Genomic DNA, 20,635 nt, shown 5'->3' with positions numbered 1-20,635 from the left:
ACCGTACTTTGTATAAACAGAACACTCCTTTCTTTCACGCGTTCACCTCTCATTCATTCTTCAGACCGTACTTTGTATAAACAGAACACTCCTTTCTTTCACGTGTTCACCTCTCATTCATTCCTCAGACCGTACTTTGTATAAACAGAACACTTGTTTCTTTCACGCGCTCACCTCATTCATTCTTCAGACTGTACTTTGTATAAACAGAACACTCGTTTCTTTCACGCGCTCACCTCCCATTCATTCGTCACAGCACATGCAACACTAACAACAACAACAACAACAATACCTTAACAGCCTCTCAAACCCAATCACAACAATACCTCAACAGCCCCTCAAACCCAATCACAACAATACCTCAACAGCCCCTCAAGCACAATCACAACAATACCTCAACAGCCCCTCAAGCACAATCACAACAATACCTCATCAGCCCCTCAAGCACAATCACAACAATACCTCATCAGCCCCTCAAGCACAATCACAACAATACCTCATCAGCCCCTCAAGCACAATCACAACAATACCTCATCAGCCCCTCAAGCAGCGCTTCAAAAACTTTCGGGTGAAAGCACTCCGGACAAATGACCCACTGTCTTCAACACAAGAATGTGAAATCCACTGCTGTTTTTCACTGATGGAAAACATGATGTCATACCATAAGAAAATTAAAAAGAAAGAAAGAAAAAAAAAAGAAGTTAAATCAACACTTTAACATGAACAGGACATAACAAAATGTTAAATGAACTGCTAAGTGATAGTCATAGATGGAAAACATGATGCCATAGATATGAGACAAAAAAGAACAACAACAAAAAAAAGTTAACTAAACCAACAGTTTCTTCACACATGAAACATCTGATGGAATACCATAAAACGGCAATCAGATCTGAAACTTCAAGAATAAGAACCCGTTTCGGACTCTTCGTATCCTTGGAAAATGTATGTGCATGCATGAGTACAAGTGAAAACACACACACACAAACATATACAAAAAAAGAACCACAAAAAAGTGATCAAAAAGCGGCTAACCTAGGAAATGGTGACCAAACACTTAGTCATCAATGTGCTAACCCCCCCGCACCCCACCCCAAACACAAAAGGCTCACGCTGGATCACCTACACTGCCCTCCCCCACCCCAACTGACCACAATCTATAGTACTGTGGGTGTGACTGCAGATAGTACTGCAGGTATCACACATAGCACTGAAGGGTGTCAGTCACCCAAGTTCAAGTCTTCACAAGCACCATTCAAACAGTGCCAGCCCCTCAAATTAAGGGGGTCGGTACCACTCATAGTGGCAAGTGTCATCATATATTTTTTGAATCGTCTATGTCCCTAGATGTCAGAAAATCATGATAATGTTGTGAACGTGGCAGCTTTCTGTCTCTTATCACGTGATTTCTAACCCCAACCTACCGCGTCGAGAACGCGCACCGTGATCAAGCTCCGTTCTCCTAGAGCCTAAACCATTGAAGATAGAAAAACCATTATTGAACAATAATGCTGGCTGATGGACTACGACACTGCTGCAGTTACACACACGACCACAGCAACCGTTCCACTGCTGTGTGCACACACTCGCTGAGTTCTTTTGAGTTCAAGCTCCATTTCAAGGGCTCAGCGGTACAGACATTCCCAGGCTTCAGTTGGTGAAGATGCCACCGTGGTCGGCTGAGAAGTTCCTGTGTGGCTCCACTCCCACAGATCAGGGGATTTCACTCATTCTACTCCAGGTATGAGTTAACTCACTCAGTACGGCCAGTCCTTTCTTCTCCTCTACACAGACACCTTGGATGTCCAGTGGGTGTCTGAATGACCCAACCTTTAGCTTCCGTCGTAAGAATTGTGGTATTCTTTGTCAACATTCACCTCTTCAGTATAAGAGCCTTCCTCTTGAAATATTTTGATGGTGGTAATTGGGGTGAAACGCTGTTAACGTCGTCTCTTTTGCCGTTCGTATGGAGAGAGTTAACACATTCCATGATCACTTCCCCTGTGGACCAGGTACCAGTATTTCTTGTACTCTCTTTTGCTTTCTAAACTGAACGCTTTACAGATTCCTGGAGAATAAAAACGAAGCTTTGTTTGACTGATTAAAACAACAATTCTCCATCGATTTTCACTGTTGTAGTCAACCACCCTGTTTTTTCTGCAGTGGTCTCATGTAGTGCTAGTCCAGGGTAGCAGCAGTAGGCATGTAGCTGTGGGGGTAGAATGAGTTAAGCACCATTGAGGTTGAAAAGAAATTCTGAAAAGAAACTTTTATTCCCTTTGCCTTGGGAGTTTAAAAATTTACTTAAGATTACCACTACCATGACCTGAAAGTTAAAAAAAAAAAAAATGCTTAAGCTGCTGAAAGTCTCCTGTCCCCACGACCTGCTGGTTCAAACACCACTTAACTTGCAGGAAATTTCCATTCTCACAACCTAACTGTTCCAAAACTGGCTAAAATCGCTAGACATTTCCATGAACTAATGTTCTAAAAAAAAAAAAAAGCAAAAAAAAAAGCAACAACAACAACGCAGTTGCTGAGATATTCCATTCCCACAATCTTAGGGTGAAAAAAAACAACAAACCCACTCAACTCACTGAGAAGTTACATTACTGTTGCCTAGGAATTAAATAAACAGCAACAAAAAATCAAAAGCGAAACCATGTCAAGGTTGTTGAGGTATTTCGTTCTTACAGGCCAGGGAGAAGCCTAAGGTAGTCATCCGCAGTAAGTCTATATCAACGGCTGACCAGGCTGGGTCTGTGCAAAGGTCAGGCTATCTCCTTCCCCCCACTCTGTTTCTTTTTATTCATTTAAATAATAATCATGGTATTTATATAGCGCTGAATCTTGTGCACAGACAAATCTAAGCGCTTTTGCGCCAGTCATTCTCACGCACGCATAAATCTAAAACTGGAGAAACTGAAGACAAGGAAGAGGCAGGGAAGGGAGGCTATTTTGGGAAGAGGTGGGTTTTAAGGCCAGACTTGAAAGAGCTGAGAGTGGAGACTTGACAAAGCGAAAGAGCAAGTTCATTCCAACTGCAAGGTGCAGAGACAGAGAAAGAACGGCGGCCAACAGTCGAGAGTTTGAATCTGGGTATGCGTAAATGGAGTGGATCCGAAGCTGATCGTAGTGAGCGAGATGGAGTGTAGAGGTGAAGGCAGCCACAGATTAAAAAAAAAACCCGAGACAAATGACACAGCACATACTGGGCTCAGTCGGTATGCTGAGACGCATGCCTCCTCGAGTCTAGACTGAAGGGGGTGGGGTGGGGGTGGAGGGGTTTGGGGGGCTCCGGTGGATCAGAAGCCGCTGGTGTTGTGGTCGCTGAGGCTGGCGTTGGACATGTCCTGGCACAGCCGGGACTCACTCATCTCGTCGGCCAGGGCCTGGAAAATCTCCAGCAGCATCTGCTTGCTCAGGTTCTCGATGTGCGGCAGTCTGGCCACCTGGATACCACACACACACACACAGAACAGCACCTTGGGTACAACGCACAGAGACAAAAAACACAAACACCTGATACAACACACACGGAAGAACTCCTGAATATGACACACAGAGAAAAACATAAACACCTGGATACAACACCCACATAAAAACACCTGAATACAGCGCACAAACAAACACCTGGGTACAATGTACAGACAAAAAACATAAACACCTGGATACAACACCCACATAAAAACACCTGAATACAGCGCACAAACACCTGGGTACAACATACAGAGAAAAACATAAACACCTGGATACAACATACACATAAAAACACCTGAATACAGCGTACAAACACAAACACCTGGACACAACACACACAGAGAAAAACACAAACACCTAGAAACAACACACAGGAAAACACCTGGACACAATGCACAGAGAAAAACACAAACACCTGGGTACAAAGCACAGAAAAAAACCACAAACACCTGGATACAACACACAGAGAAAAACACAAACACCTGGACAAAAATCACAGAGAAAAACACAAACACCAGGGATACAACACACACACAAAAACTCTTTGAGCACAGAAAGTATCTTTCATGTGGGTTTTCTTTTGTTCTAATTTTACCGTGTGTGCATCTACACACGATGCAGGGAATTTTTCAATTATTCAATGCCTTTCAGTTCCCACCTATCATGACTTCTCGATCTACTGAACTCATCAAAATTATCAGTCAAATGCAGAAACTGTACTGCTGTATACAGTGCACTCCCTTAACTCACTCCAGACAATGGAACGCTATAGCGTCCCTGACATAAGGTAGCATTCCGGATGACGGGACGGTATAGCGGATTCAACAATTAAAATTTTTTCCACGTTTTCCTCATGGGGTAGCATAACAATCGCAGCTACACCGGGCATTGCGAATGTGTCAAAGGTCGAATGGAAAGTTTCTTCATGAGATTCCATAACAATGCACTCCACAGCGAGCCAGTGAGTTCAGCACCCCACACGACAAGCTAATCTGCATGCATATTGAAAATGGCGTCACAGCCTATACAAGAGTAAATTTTTGGAGCAAACTAGACCACGACAGTGGCTTTTACCGCTGCTGAAGTGATTGAAATGCTTCAAACTGAAGGTTTCGACATCAACGAGGATGATGAAGACGTTGAATCAGGTATCTGCAGTACAGAAAGCTACCAGCAAGAAGTTACTGATAGTGACTCAGCTTCTGAAAGCAGTGAAGACAGAGGGGGTGGGTGTTCACACAATGTGAGGAGAGGGGTCAGTGGGTCAAGTATAGTGAGTTTCATGCAGTTACTTATGTTTTGTATTTTTTGTGATTTTTTTCATAACCCTAACAAATGGGTCGTCTGTAGGGAAAAGCAAGGGAGGGAACTATTCGTCTGGAGTGAGTTAATTAGAGGCAATGGCCTTACATGAAGAAACCACCATGGCTGCCAACATTTCAGAATCAAAACTATTAACCCTGGCAGGGGGTGGGTGTGGGAGGGTGGTGGTGGTGCACCCCTCCTGAGATAGTAGGGTCCCCCATGAAGCTGACACAGTTTTCATATTTAAACAAGCAAACTCTTCATCTCCTGAAAAAAAACCCACCAGACTCAAGACAAACCTCAAGCATTTAACATTTCCTATTCAGACGAGCAAACCCTTCATCTCACTCATTTGTCCACATCGACTGGATTTTAACTACTTGACGCCATTTGCGAGAAAGCGACTTGGCATCACATGCATGCACGAATATTCATGAATTGCAGAATCTTTTCAACTTTTGAAATCCATATAAAAATTGCAGAAAATGGTAATTTTATAATCATGATTTAAATCTAAAAAAATCTGGAAAATTATTAACAGTTGTCAGCTATGAACTATCCATCCATCAATTATGGAGGTTCAGGTATTACAGCAGATCTGCACAAATGCTGACATGGAAGATTAAGAAGAAGAAAAAAAGTATGTACAATGGTCAGTCATTTCCGATTAAGACTTTCAGGACATCAGAGGAGGCAAGTGCTGTCCCTACTCACAACAACAACAAAATCACTGGGATTTAATCCAAAGTCCATTATGATAAGTCAGAGGACTTGATCTTAAGCCCATCACAATAAGTCAGAGGATTTAATGCAAAGTCCATCACGTTAAGTCAGAGGATTTGATCTTAAGTCCATCATGATAAGTTAAAGGATTCGATCTTAAATCCATCATGATAAGTCAGAGGATTTAATGCAAAGTCCATCACGTTAAGTCAGAGGATTTGATCTTAAGTCCATCATGATAAGTCAGAGGCATGGACCAACTGGCTTCAGCACCCATTACTGTTTCTGAGCAGACAGGATTCCTTCACGGACAGCGGAGAGAGGAGTGACGTACCTTGGGGAAGTTGTGCACAATGATGTTCAGGGCATGCTTCTTCATGTCCATAGCTTGGATCTTGTCTGCCGCTTCCAGAATCTGCAGGAAAACACCAGTTTGGCACATGAACACAGCAAGAACACACCAGTTTGGCACATGAACACAGCAAGAACACACCAGTTTGACACATGAACACAGCAAGAACACACTAGTATGGCACATGAACACAGCAAGAACACACCAGTTTGACACATGAACACAGCAAGAACACACTAGTATGGCACATGAACACTGCAAGAACACACCTGTTTGACATATGAACACAGCAAGAACACACTAGTATGGCACATGAACACTGCAAGAACACATCTGTTTGACATATGAACACAGCAAGAACACACCAGTTCAAAACACATGAGCACAGCAATAACCCCAAAGTTAAACACATGTACAGAGCAAAATTTCACAGAAAAATAAACAAATCATTTCTCAATGAAAGAGAGAGAGAGAGACAGACAGAGAGAGACAGAGAGAGACTCTGTGTGTGTGTGTGTGTGTGTGTGTGTGTGTGTGTGTGTGTGTGTGTGTGTGTATACTTCTGCATCAGCAGATTTGTTTTAGTGGCAACAATTCTGACAGTCTGTCACGAGTGTCATATTATAATAATAATGCAATAATGATGATAATAATAATGATCATATTAACAACAATTATAACAACAACAAAAATAATAACAACAACAATAGTGTGCACTTATATAGCGCTTACCATGCGGCTTAAGCATGTTTGACAATGCATGAGAAATAAATAAAAGTACAGTAACAACCACCCTGAAAAAATCAACGATACTAACTCATCAAAATATACTACACTGTAACAGTACAGCCTCACTCACAACACAGTCTCTCCACCTCATCCTCCTCTTCAACTCACACAAGCGCAAACACATACACGTGCACTCAGGCAAACACACCCATGACGCAAACGCATGCACAAAGTCGGTCTGCAGCAAGAACGATCTGTAGTTGGAAGCTAGCGTTTCAACAAAACTTTCTAAGATAAGATGTAACAGCTTTCAAACAGTGCCTGCTAACTACATGGATGCACGTTACCTGTATCACGTTCTGACAAGATACGTTCATCTCCAAGTTGTGTTTGCAGAAGGCCTGGGAGGGGGGAAAAAAAACAAGAGAAATATCAAATCAATAAATATCACATCAGTACCAATCAATTTACATGGAATAATCTGATAAACATCAATACATTTGTAGATTAGCCTTGGAAACACAAGGGGAAAAAAAAAAAAAAAAAAAAAAAAAAAGGAAAAAAAGTGAATGCATGCATACAGCATGGCAAAAAAAAACCCAAACAAAAACAACTAAAACAAACAGGAACAAAATAAATTGCAGAGAAATACACATCCTATAAGAACATATAACAAGAGAGGCAAGGCCTTCAAGACTCACTTGTGATACAGTTTAAAAAAAAAATCTAATTGTTAAAATGTGTTCTGTATTTGTTATTATAAAGCTTCGGATTTAAAAAAAAAAGAAAAAGAAAAAAAAAGGCCTGAGCGCAGATTCGAACCCAGCATGTTTGGGTGGGAAGATATTGTCTTAGTCACTGCACTATTGCGGATCCACGAATGATGTTCAAAAATGACCATTTCAGCATGCTTTTTCAAGGGCAATAAATCAATTGTGGTATTCGCAGTGAGAACGCTGTTTAAATTATATTATTTTGGTGTATCTCGGGCATTTTAAAAATCTTTAAGGGCAATTAAGAATTCTTTACAGTCCGTGGTAAAGGAGACGTGGCTATCGCCACAATCACAGTGCAACATTTAGCCGTTTTTCTCTGGATCTAGATAGATGTACAAGTTTTGTTACACTTGCCAGGGAAAGTATGACATGGTTGATTCAATTTCTCTTTTATGTTCATTCGAGTTAAATGAGTATCCACTTTAAAAGATTCATATGCAGTAAAAACGTCAACGATGTATTCTGTGTCACTGTATGTGTTCTGTCCAGAATGTCCACTGACTAAGCATCGCCAACGCAACTGCAAATGGGATTCGGTAATAGGGTTTTGGGAATCCTGGAAATGGCCTCAACAAAATGAACCGCTAATGATACGGGAAACACGGCTTACTTCGGGAGACTTACCAACTCTTATTGTTATGTGAAGATTTTTTTTCCTATGATTTTTAAGCCAAATTTGGTATTGACGGACAAAGTATTTCCAGAGAAAATGGCAATGTCAAAGTTTACCATGGACACAGACACACACACACACACACACACACACACACAGACAACCGAACACTGAGTTATAACACTGACTCACTTTGTTGATACAAGTGAGTCAATAAGCATTAAGTACATTTGTGTACATCCCAGAACGGACAGGTCTGAGGCTAAGCGAGGCCCTTAGGGAAGACATCATCCCAGAATGGACAGGTCTGAGGCTGAGCGAGGCCCTTAGGGAAGACAACATCCCAGAATGGACAGGTCTGGGGCTGAGCGAGGCCCTTAGGGAAGACAACATCCCAGAAAGGACAGATCTGAGGCTGAGCAAGGCCCTTAGGGAAGACAACATCCCAGAATGGACAGGTCTGAGGCTGAGCAAGGCCCTTAGGGAAGACAACATCCCAGAATGGACAGGTCTGGGGCTGAGCAAGGCCCTTAGAGAAGACAACATCCCAGAAGGGACAGGTCTGAGGCTGAGTGAGGCCCTTAGGGAAGACAACATCCCAGAATGGACAGGTCTGAGGCTGAGCAAGGACCTTAGGGAAGACATCAGCCCAGAATGGACAGGTCTGAGGCTGAGCAAGGACCTTAGGGAAGACAACATCCCAGAAGGGACAGGTCTGAGGCTGAGCAAGGACCTTAGGGAAGACAACATCCCAGAAGGGACAGGTCTGAGGCTGAGTGAGGCCCTTAGGGAAGACAACATCCCAGAAGGGACAGGTCTGAGGCTGAGTGAGGCCCTTAGGGAAGACATCAGCCCAGAATGGACAGGTCTGAGGCTGAGCAAGGACCTTAGGGAAGACAACATCCCAGAATGGACAGGTCTGAGGCTGAGCAAGGCCCTTAGGGAAGACAACATCCCAGAACGGGCAGGTCTGAGGCTGAGCAAGGCCCTTAGGGAAGACAACATCCCAGAATGACAACATCCCAGAACGGACAGGTCAGAGGCTGAGCGAGGCCCTTAGGGAAGACAACATCCCAGAACAGACAGGTCTGAGGCTGAACAAGGCCCTTAGGGAAGACAACATCCCAGAACAGACAGGTCTGAGGCTGAACAAGGCCCTTAGGGAAGACAACATCCCAGAATGGACAGGTCTGAGGCTGAGCGAGGCCCTTAGGGAAGACAACATCCCAGAATGACAACATCCCGGAACGGACAGGTCTGAGGCTGAGCGAGGCCCTTAGGGAAGACAACATCCCAGAACGGACAGGTCTGAGGCTGAGTGAGGCCCTTAGGGAAGACAACATCCCAGAACGGACAGGTCTGAGGCTGAGTGAGGCCCTTAGGGAAGACAACATCCCAGAACGGACAGGTCTGAGGCTGAGTGAGGCCCTTAGGGAAGCAGAAAAAGGATGGAAGAAGATGGTTGACAGGTTATCTGTGGTGCCCCAGCAGTCATCCAGACTAAGGGACAAGTGAAAACATTTGTGTGCGCACAGGCCTGAAAGAGAGAGAGGGAAAGAAGAAAGCAAGGAAGGGAGGATGAGACAGTGAAGGAGAAAGAGAGAGAGAGAGACAGAAGGACAGACAAGGGCGAGACAGAGAGAGAACTCAGGACTCTGAAAGGTTCAATGAAAAGGCTACTGGCTCATTTCACTGAGGGTGGTTCACAAACGCACATGTCACAACAGGGTTATAATTCCTGGACAAGAGAGAGAGAGAGGGGGGGTGGGGAGTAATTGGAGGAGGGGGAGGGAACAGTGAGAGAGAGAGAAAGAGACAAAGACTCAAAGAATATTAATGTTAGACCTCTGGCCTTTAAACATTTGAGGTGCACACACACACACATGATCGCACAGAGAGAGACAGACAGAGAGAAAGACAGAGAGGTTTATAAATGCAGTCACAACAGGGTTATAATTCCTGGACGAGAGAGAGAGAGAGAGAGAGAGAGAGAGAGAATGCGAACATTTTCTTCAGATTAGGCCATAGCCCCTGTCTGAAGGGGGTATTAGATAATCAAAAACGAAGAGTATCTATAATATCAGTTTAAATTCAACACAGATGTAAACAATAATAGTACAAAATGAAACACATGATTACATCTTAGTAGTAGCAGTAGGCCTCCTTCGGTCATGGCTGACCATGGACAGAGTATATCCGACCTAATGTCTAATTGGGCTGTCTGCTTGGACCAAGCAGAGTTGCCTGTGACTGTAGAGACCGATGCGAGAGAGACAGTCTCTGTCACAGCGGTCACATGTGTAAGCTGATGCTGGTCTGTTGGCTGCCGTCCCTTTTCTGCGAGCTCGCTTTTTTTTTTTTTTTTTTACATCTTAAGTCATGCAAATACACAGTAGCCTCAGTGCTTTGTAGACAAAGCCAAGTTAGCCAAGACAAGTTTCATTTCTGCATGCCATAAAGTAAATCTAATCTGAAAAGACATGGATTTTGATTATATTTGGCTTCGATCAGTTTTATATCCATAGGTCAAGAAGAACAGAACAACAAAACACAGTACAGATTTCATTTTCTTTGGCTGCATTACATAAACAACATAAAACATTCACAGAAACTTTTTACCCATGCATATGTAACAACAACAACAGGCCATACGTGACACACCAAACCTGAATATAGATAATGCACGTCTGACATATCTTGTTCATAAGTAAGCGAGAGAGAGGGAAAATTGGAATTGGAATTCATTCATTAAGGCCAAAGCCCTATATGAAGGGTTATGAACATAACATCTATTTTTTTAGCAAGGAAGAAAAACAGTACATAATTTATAAGCCAGGACATAAACATGAAAATATAATTGCCGAGAGAGAGGGGGGGAGAGACAAATGAAGAAATAAAACAACCCCACCCCCGGAAAAAAAACGGGAGTGAGGGAGGGCCACATTCTGCCTTCTTGGCGTGTGCTTTTTTACCTGCAGTCGGTTGTTGGTGAAGCCGTAGAAGTAGGGGGCAGGGAAGAGGTAGAGGGAGTCTTCAGGAGGCATGGTCACGTCCCCGTAGTAGATGTACCGCAGCAGACTGTCGAAGGCCTGTCTGGATGGCACCATCTCTCCAATTGTGATCTGAATGCAACGCAAGAACACATTTTGTGCAGGATCACTTGAATGAGACGGATCCTTATACAGCGCCTATCCTCAGTCAGAGATCAAGCTCTAAGCGCTTTACAAACACGGGGTCATTTGCACAACAGGCTGCCTACATGGGCAGAGCTGACTGATGGCTGCCATTGGGCGCTCATTCGTTTCCTGTGTCATTCAATCAATTTTCAGGCACACACACATACACACTCAGACAGACATGAAACATTGCATGTGTATGACTGTTTTGTTTATTTACCCCACCATATAGGCAGCCATACTCTGTTTTCAGGGGTGTGCATGCTGGGTATGTTCTTGTTTCCATGACCCACCGAACGCTGACATGGAATACAGGATCTTTAACATGCATATTTGATCTTCTGCGTGTGTATACACAAAGGGTGTTCAGACACAAGCAGGTCTGCATATATGCTGACCTGGGAGATCGGAAAAATCTCCACCCTTTACGCACCAGGCACCGTTACTGAGACTTGAACCCTGAATTCTTAGAACCACTCGGCTATTGCGCCCGTCATGTCACTTGCCTTGCTCATCCCTGTCTGTGGATGAGTGTTTGCTTGGTGAGAGGACAACCAACAAAACAAAAAAAAAACAACAACCCAACAACTCCTCCTCCAACCCTCCCCCCAACCCCCCGCCCCCAAAAAAGAACACCCATCATTGAGGGCGCAAGGGGTGAGTGCGCACAACACTGGACATCTTGTCCTGTGGGTCTGCAGTTCAAATCTTGGCAGCTCCTGGTGGGTTACCCACTGAGAGAGAGAGAGAGAGAGAGAGAGTGTGTGTGTGTGTGTGTGTGTGTGTGTGTACAACAAACAGTTAATCTGACAATAAATGGTTTCAGTCAGTCAGTGTGTGTACACAAGAAAGACTAGAAAAACAGGACTGAAATCCTGAAATCCATTCGTGGGCTGTGGCAACAATGAAACTCCCATTGCTCCTGAACACAGATTTAACTCACTCTGGACGACAAGTTTTCTCCCTTCCTTTTCCCCAGAGACGGCCCATTTGTAAGGGTTTGGAAAAAAATTACAAAAAATATAAAATACAGAGTAAGAAAATAAAACTTTCAGACCTGGTTTATTAAGTGCTGGCGAAGGGGCGAGAAGGGAGGGTTGAGAGAGGAGAGGAAGGGGTGAGAGAGGAGAGGAGAGGAAGGGGTGAGAGAGGAGAGGAAGGGGTGAGAGAGGAGAGGAGAGGAAGGGGTGAGAGGGGGGAGGAAGGGGTGAGAGAGGAGAGGAAGGGGTGAGAGAGGAGAGGAGAGGAAGGGGTGAGAGGGGGGAGGAAGGGGTGAGAGAGGAGAGGAAGGGGCGAGAGGGGAGAGGAAGGGGTGAGAGAGGAGAGGAAGGGGTGAGAGAGGAGAGGAAGGGGCGAGAGGGGAGAGGAAGGGGCGAGAGGGGAGAGGGAGAGAGGAAGGGGTGAGAGAGGAGAGGAAGGGGCGAGAGAGGAGAGGAGAGGAAGGGGTGAGAGGGGAGAGGAAGGGGTGAGAGGGGAGAGGAAGGGGTGAGAGAGGAGAGGAAGGAAGGGGTGAGAGAAGAGAGGAAGGGGTGAGAGGGGAGAGGAAGGGGTGAGAGAGGAGAGGAAGGGGCGAGAGAGGAGAGGATGGGGCAAGAGAGGAGAGGAAGGGGCGAGAGGGGAGAGGAAGGGGTGAGAGAGGAGAGGAAGGAAGGGGTGAGAGAGGAGAGGAAGGGGTGAGAGGGGAGAGGAAGGGGTGAGAGAGGAGAGGAAGGAAGGGGTGAGAGAGGAGAGGAAGGGGTGAGAGAGGAGAGGAAGGAAGGGGTGAGAGAGGAGAGGAAGGGGTGAGAGGGGAGAGGTAGAGAGGAAGGGGCGAGGGAGGAGAGGAAGGGGTGAGAGAGGGGAGAGGAAGGGGTGAGAGAGGAGGAAGGAAGGGGTGAGAGAGGAGAGGAAGGGGTGAGAGGGGAGAGGAAGGGGTGAGAGAGGAGGAAGGAAGGGGTGAGAGAGGAGAGGAAGGGGTGAGAGGGGAGAGGTAGAGAGGAAGGGGCGAGAGAGGAGAGGAAGGGGTGAGAGGGGAGAGGAAGGGGTGAGAGGGGAGAGGAAGGGGTGAGAGGAGAGGAAGGGGTGAGAGAGGAGAGGAAGGAAGGGGTGAGAGAAGAGAGGAAGGGGTGAGAGAGGAGAGGAAGGGGGAAGGGGTGAGAGAGGAGAGGAAGGAAGGGGTGAGAGAGGAGAGGAAGGGGTGAGAGAGGAGAGGAAGGGGTGAGAGGAGAGGAAGGAAGGGGTGAGAGAGGAGAGGAAGGGGTGAGAGAGGAGAGGAAGGGGTGAGAGAGGAGAGGAAGGAAGGGGTGAGAGAGGAGAGGAAGGAAGGGGTGAGAGGGGAGAGGAAGGGGTGAGAGAGGAGAGGAAGGGGGAAGGGGTGAGAGAGGAGAGGAAGGAAGGGGTGAGAGAGGAGAGGAAGGGGTGAGAGAGGAGAGGAAGGAAGGGGTGAGAGAGGAGAGGAAGGAAGGGGTGAGAGAGGAGAGGAAGGAAGGGGCGAGAGAGGAGAGGAAGGGGTGACTGAGGAGAGGAAAGAGTGGTCCAGTCCTCCACTCACGTTGACTTGGTTGTTCTCAGGACGGAAGGACCTGAACATGGCCTCGAAGTAGGAGCTGCGTGCGGCGAGGATGGCGGTGTGGGCGGGGATGTGACTGCCGTCCAGCATCAGCGTGATGTCGCAGAACTCTCGGCCCGACATCTTCAGGAAGTTCTCCAGGTCCTTCTCCAGGGTCACGTCTTGAGGGGGGGAGGTGGGAAGGCCATGGGGGAGGAATAGAAAAGAAGCGAGAGAGTGAGACATATATTGTGACCATGATGGTAATAGCGAATATGATGATATCAGCGACCATGATGATAATGATAATACCATGATGATAATGATAATAGCGACCATGATGATAACAAGACGACCATGATTATAACAAAAACAACCGTGATGACAATGATAACAGCGACCATGATGATGAATGATAATGATGACCATTATGACAATAACAGCAACCATGATGATAATGATAACAGTGACCATGATGATAATGATGATAGTGACCATGATGATGACGACAACAGTAACCAAGATGACAATTATAACAGTGACCATGATAAATGATAACAACGACCATTATAATAATAGCAACCATGATGATGATGATAACAGTGACCATGATGATAATGATAACAGTGACTACGATGAAAACAGTGACCAATATAACAATAGAAACAGTGGTCATGACAATAACAGCAACCATGATGATAATGATACTAGCGACCATGATACTAAATGATAACAACGACCATTATGATAATAGTAGCAACCATGATAATAACTACAACAGTGACCAAGATAACAATCATAACAGTGACCATGGTGATAATGATGATAGTGACCATGACGATGATGACAACAGTGACCAAGATGGCAATTATAACAGTGACCATGATAATACTTACAGTAACCATTATAACGCAACCATGATGACAATGATAACAGCAACCATGATAATAATGACAATCATGATGACAATGATACAGCAATCGTGATGATAACAGCGACCGTTATACAATTCCTCCACCTCATCCCACACTCAAACCCCACTATCCCCTCACCACCCATCCCACCTCACTTACCCTCCCTCCCCACTAGCCTCCCCCCCACACCCCTGAAAAAAAAAATCTGTAAAAAAGACACCTCTCATGTTCTTCCCGTGGGGGTGACTCAGGCATTGCTGAGGCATCTGCTTTCTGCGGATGATCATGATGATAACAGCGACCGTTATACAATTCCTCCACACCATCCCACCCCCACCCTCAAGCCCCATTATCCCCCATTGCCCCCTCCCATCCCCCCCCCCCCCCCCAAAAAAAAAAAAAAAAAAAAAAAATTCTGTGTAAAACGATACCTCTCATGTTGTCCCCGTGGGGGTCAACCAGCCGTTGCTGAGGCATCTGCTTTCTGCGGATGATCTCCACCATCAGCGGCTGCTCCAGCGTCTCAAACTCTCGGCTCATGACGATCTGGCTGTAGTTGCTGTCTTTCACCACAAACCGTAGACAGTACTCCTGCAAGGATGGAGACACAGAGATGGAGACAGGGGGACAGAGGGATGGAGACAGAGGGACAGAGACTGAGACAAAGGGACAGAGACTGAGACAGAGGGATGGAAACAGAGGGACAGAGACTGAGACAAAGGGACAGAGACTGAGACAGAGGGATGGAAACAGAGGGACAGAGACAGAGGGACAGAGAGACAGAGGCAGAGGGACAGAGACAGAGGGACAGAGAGACAGAGGGACGGAACAGAGGGACAGAGACAGAGGGACAGAGACAGAGACAGACGGACAGAGGGACAGAGACACAGAGACAGAGGGACAGAAACAGAGGGACAGAGACAGAGACAGAGGGACAGAGACAGAGACAGAGGGACATAGGGACAGAGACAGAGGGACAAGGGAAGCAGGGGAACGAGGGAGACAGACGGATCATGGATGGAGGGGGACAGGAGACAGAGGCAGGGGGGAAGAGGACCTTGAGGAAGTGGAGTTTCATCTTGGCGGCGTAGTGCAGGGCGCCCAGCACGGTGCGGTGACTGATGCAGGCCTCCAGGAACTGGACACACAGGTGCTCCAGCCGGTTCATGTGGAACTGGAATACCAACACCATGCGTCAGGTAGATAGATAGATAGGTGTATAGGTAATAGATAGATAGATAAACACCAGCACCTTGCGTCAGGGTTATATAGATAGATAGATGGATAGATAGATAAACACCAACACCATGTGTCAGGTAGATAGATAAGATAGGTATATAGGTAACAGATAGATAGATAGATAGATAGATAGATAGATAAATAAACACCAGCACCTTGCGTCAGGGTTAGACAGATAGATAGATAGATAGATAGATAAAAACACAATGCGTCAGGGTTAGATAGATTGATAGATAGATAGATAGATAAATACAAACACCATGCGTCAGGGTTAGATAGATAGATAGACAGATAGATAAATACAAACACCATGCGTCAGGGTTAGATAGATAGATAGATAGATAGATTAGATAGATAAATACAAACACCATGCGTCAGGGTTAGATAGACAGATAGATAGATAGATAGATAGATAGACAGACAGATAGATAAAAACACCATGCGTCAGGGTTAGATAGATAGATAGATAGATAGATAGATAAATAAAAACACCATGCGTCAGGGTTAGATAGATAGATAGATACAAACACCATGCGTCAGGGTTAGATAGACAGATAGATAGATAGATAGATAAATACAAACACCATGCGTCAGGGTTAGATAGACAGATAGATAGATAGATAGATAGATAGATAAATACAAACACCATGCGTCAGGGTTAGATAGATAGATAGATAGATAGACAGATAGATAGATAGATAAAAACACCATGCGTTAGGGTTACACAGATAGATAAATACAAACACCATGCGTCAGGGTTAGACAGATAGATAGATAGATACAAACACCATACGTCAGGGTTAGATAGATAGATAGATAAATAAAAACACCTTGCGTCAGGGTTAGATAGATAGATAGATGGATAAAAACCAAAACCATGTGTCAGGGTTAGATAGATAGATAGACAGATATCCTAATCATGCTGACGGAAGGAGCAAATACGAAATAGAGAGCCAGCATGAGCAGGTAAAGCATACAGTCATACCAGCATGAAAAAAACCCAGCACACAGGTATATGTGAATTGAAGCGAGACAGACAGGTTGGGAGGGTGGGTGGGTGAGGGGAGGGGGTGGGGAGAATGGGATGGGGCAGGAACAGAAAGGAGCAAAGGTATTCCTGCACCGAGGTGTACTTACCTGTAGGGAGAGTTGATAGACGTCCATCATGATCAGAATCACCTCGTTACTGTTGGGCTCCTCACCTGCAAGTGTACAGTGCAAGCATCAAGTCAACTGCAAGATATGATACCACAGACAAACAGTAACATGCAAAACATACATACAAACACACACACACACACACACACTCACATACGATAAACCGAGGTCCCGTTTGCAGCATGCACTTAGCGCACGTAAAAGAACCCACGGCAACCACAAAGGGTTGTTCCTGGCAAAATTCTGTAGAAAAATCCACTTTGATAGGAAAAACAAATAAAGCTGCACGCATGAAGAAATACCCCCCAAAAAATGGGTGACGCTGTAGTATAGCGACGCAGTCTCCCTGGGGAGAGCAGCCTGAATTTCACACAGAGAAATCTGTTGTGATAAAAAGAAATACAAATACAACAAATAATGACCCCCCCCCCCCTCCCCTCAAATAATACCAGATAAAAAAACAGTATGCAAAATGCATACACACACACACACAAAACACACACAAAACACACACACACAGAGTATCAGTATTACTATCAGTAGCTCAAGGAGGCGTCACTGCGTTCGGTCAAATCCATATACGCTACACCACATCTGCCAAGCAGATGCCTGACCAGCAGTGTAACCCAACACGCTTAGTCACGCCCTGAGAAAAAAATAAAATAAATAAAATAAAATAAATAAATAAATAAAAAATAGTATATACATAAATAAAGATAATAATGATAATGATAATAATAATTATGGTATTTATAAGGTACACAATCTTGATGAAATCAACTCTAAGCGCACAAAATAACACACACAAAAATTTTTTTTTTAAATAAATAAATCAATCAATAAATGATTTTTTTTTTAAATGAAAAAAAAAAAAAATAAATAAAAAGACAACAATGATGATTAATAAGCAAATAATTGTAAAACATGCAAACACACATTCACAAAACACACACACACATACACACACAAAAAACCCCAACAACACAGACACAATCACTGACCTTTCTTGGTGGGGTGGATTCTGTCAGTGTAGATGTAGGACAGCACCATTTCAAAAGCACTGGGGTTGGTGTCCGGTAACTGTACCACCAAACCTCCACTCTCGTTCAACTCCCCCTGCACACACACACACACACACACACAACACACACAAAACACACACACACAACACACACACTCACACACACACACACAACACACACACACACACACTCATATCAAAAACGTGTATATATAACCATGAAGAACCAACTAGATACAACTGAAAACTTGTGGATACTATTCATGAAAAATTATTCTTTACAGTGTAGCGTTAGGTCATGTTTGGATTAATCAGTCTACATTTAGTAACGGCAGACTTAAATCAACTTTACATCAATAACTAAGAAATAGATATATACAATTCTGGAAACAGAAGGAAAAAAAATAAATACAACAGATTAGACTACAACAAAATTAAAAGAAATGATTATCGAACTGAAAATTATCTAACCGATAAAATTGGTCCTGCTCACAAACAAGCTCTCTGTAAAATCAGAATGCGCGTACATGATTTAAATGTTGAACGAGGAAGATTTGCAAACATTCCAAGGGAAGAGAGGTTATGTAATAAGTGTAAAGTTGTTGAAGATGAATTCCACTTCTTCGATACGTGTATTTTATTTCATAATTTGCGAAACCATCTAATTACAACAATACAGCAGTATAATCATCTATCAGATGTGATCAGTAGAAAGATACAAGACAATATCCTGAAACCAAGTTGACTTATTCAACAGCGATGACTGTCAGAAAACACTCACCAACCATGTTTTTCATTGGATGCAGCTTAGATTACTGTTTCTTTCTTTGTTCATTATGTTCTTTTGTTGTGTCTATTTTGTATTTGTATTTGTATTTCTTTTTATCTCAACAGATTTCTGTGTGTGAAATTCGGGCTGCTCTCCCCACGGACAGCGCGTTGCTACACTACAGCGCCACCCATTTTTTTTGGTATTTTTTCCTGCATGCAGTTTTATTTGTTTTTCCTATCGAAGTGGATTTTTCTACAGAATTTTGCCAGGAACAACCCTTTTGTTGCCGTGGGTTCTTTTACGTGCGCTAAGTGCATGCTGCACACGGGACCTCGGTTTATCGTCTCATCCGAATGACTAGCGTCCAGACCACCACTCAAGGTCTAGTGGAGGGGGAGAAAATATCGGCGGCTGAGCCGTGATTCAAACCAGTGCGCTCAGATTCTCTCGCTTCCTAGGCGGACGCGTTACCTGTAGGCCATCACTCCTCTATCAATCCCTAAGGATTTCACAACAATAAATCGAGTTGAGTCACACACACACAACACACGCACAAAGTAGATATGGGCTAAACGGCACTACTAAATGACACTGTTAACTCTCTCTATACGAACGGCGAAAGAGACGACGTTAACAGAGTTTCACCCCAATTACCGCCATCAAAATATTGCAAGCGGAAGGCTCTTAAACTGAAGATGTGAATGTTGACAAAGAATACCACAATTCTGACGACGGAAGCTAAAGGTTGGGTCATTGAGACACCCACTGGACATCCGAGGGGTCTGTGTAGAGGAGAAGAGAGGACTGGCCGTACTGAGTGAGTTTATAAGTGGATGGGGCAAAATCACACAGGCAGTCAGTGAAAGATGCAAAGGGGCAAAATGGCACTACTGCTAGTAAGCAGAAAGGGCAAAATGGCATTGCAAGTAGATGGGGGCAAAATGGCACTACAGGTAAAAGAGGCAAAATGGTACAACTGCTAGTAAGGGGAAGGGACAAAACAGCACTGCCAGTAAGTGAAAGGGGCAAAATGGCACTGCCAGTAAGAGGCCAAATGGCACTACACCTAGTAAGTGTAAGGGGCAAAATGGCACTGCTTGTAAGGGGAAGGGGCAAAATGGCACAGCAAGTAAAAGAGGCAAAACGGCACTACTGCTTGTAAGTGGAAGGGGCAAAATATCACTGCCAGTAAGTGAACAGGGCAGAATGGCGCTGCTAGTGAGAGGAAGGGGGAGGGGGGGCAACACTGTTTGAAAGGGGCAAAATGGCACTGCTAGTAAGTGAAAAGGGAAAAATGGCACTGCTTGAAAAGGGATGCTGCTATTAGGTGAATGGGGCGAAATGACACCAATGAGTGGGAAAGACAAAACTGGACTGACATACCAGATGACAAAGGCAAAATGACATGACTCTGGTAGGCAAAGATAGGCAAAAATGGCAATGACAGTGTGCAAAAAAAAGAGGGAAAACAGCACTGACTGTGGGCACGCAAAAGAGGCAAACTGGTACTGCTTTGGTGGTCAAAAATAGGCAAAACGGCATATAAGGCAGGTGAAAAGAAGCAAACTGGCACTGCTTTGGTGTAAAAAAAAGAAAAAAGAAAAAGAAAAAAAAAAGGCAAAACAGCACAGAAGGCAGGTGAAAGAGGGAAACTGGTACTGCTCTGGTGTACAAAAATAGGCAAAATGGCACAGAACACAGCAAAAGAGGCAAACTGGTACTGCTCTGGTGTACAAAAATAGGCAAAATGGCACAGATGGCTGTGAAAGGGGCAAACTGGTACTGCTTTGGTGTATAAAAATAGGCAAAACAGCACAGAAGGCAGGTGAAAAGAGGCAAACTGGTATTGC

General features: G+C 44.5%; 1 protein-coding gene across 2 annotated transcripts in view; it reads right to left on the bottom strand.

The window, feature by feature from the left end:
• Positions 1-1,515: 1,515 nt before the first annotated feature.
• LOC143288501 (leucine-zipper-like transcriptional regulator 1) overlaps positions 1,516-20,635 on the bottom strand; it is a 39,356-nt gene continuing 20,236 nt past the window's right edge. For both annotated transcript variants that reach the window (XM_076597074.1, XM_076597075.1), the window contains exons 13-21: positions 17,994-18,108; positions 16,972-17,036; positions 15,653-15,769; positions 15,027-15,186; positions 13,685-13,863; positions 10,951-11,100; positions 6,937-6,990; positions 5,843-5,923; positions 1,516-3,452 (exon numbers count right to left, since the gene is read on the bottom strand). In XM_076597074.1, coding sequence (XP_076453189.1) covers positions 3,306-3,452; positions 5,843-5,923; positions 6,937-6,990; positions 10,951-11,100; positions 13,685-13,863; positions 15,027-15,186; positions 15,653-15,769; positions 16,972-17,036; positions 17,994-18,108 — 1,068 coding nt within the window. In that variant the 3' untranslated portion in view covers positions 1,516-3,305. The remainder of the gene's footprint in view (positions 3,453-5,842; positions 5,924-6,936; positions 6,991-10,950; positions 11,101-13,684; positions 13,864-15,026; positions 15,187-15,652; positions 15,770-16,971; positions 17,037-17,993; positions 18,109-20,635) is intronic.

The sequence above is a fragment of the Babylonia areolata genome, chromosome 12 (genome assembly GCF_041734735.1).
Source record: "Babylonia areolata isolate BAREFJ2019XMU chromosome 12, ASM4173473v1, whole genome shotgun sequence".
Taxonomy (NCBI): Eukaryota; Metazoa; Mollusca; class Gastropoda; order Neogastropoda; family Buccinidae; genus Babylonia; species Babylonia areolata.
Note: the sequence above shows the minus strand (reverse complement) of the source record. Positions and strands in the feature narration are given on the sequence as shown.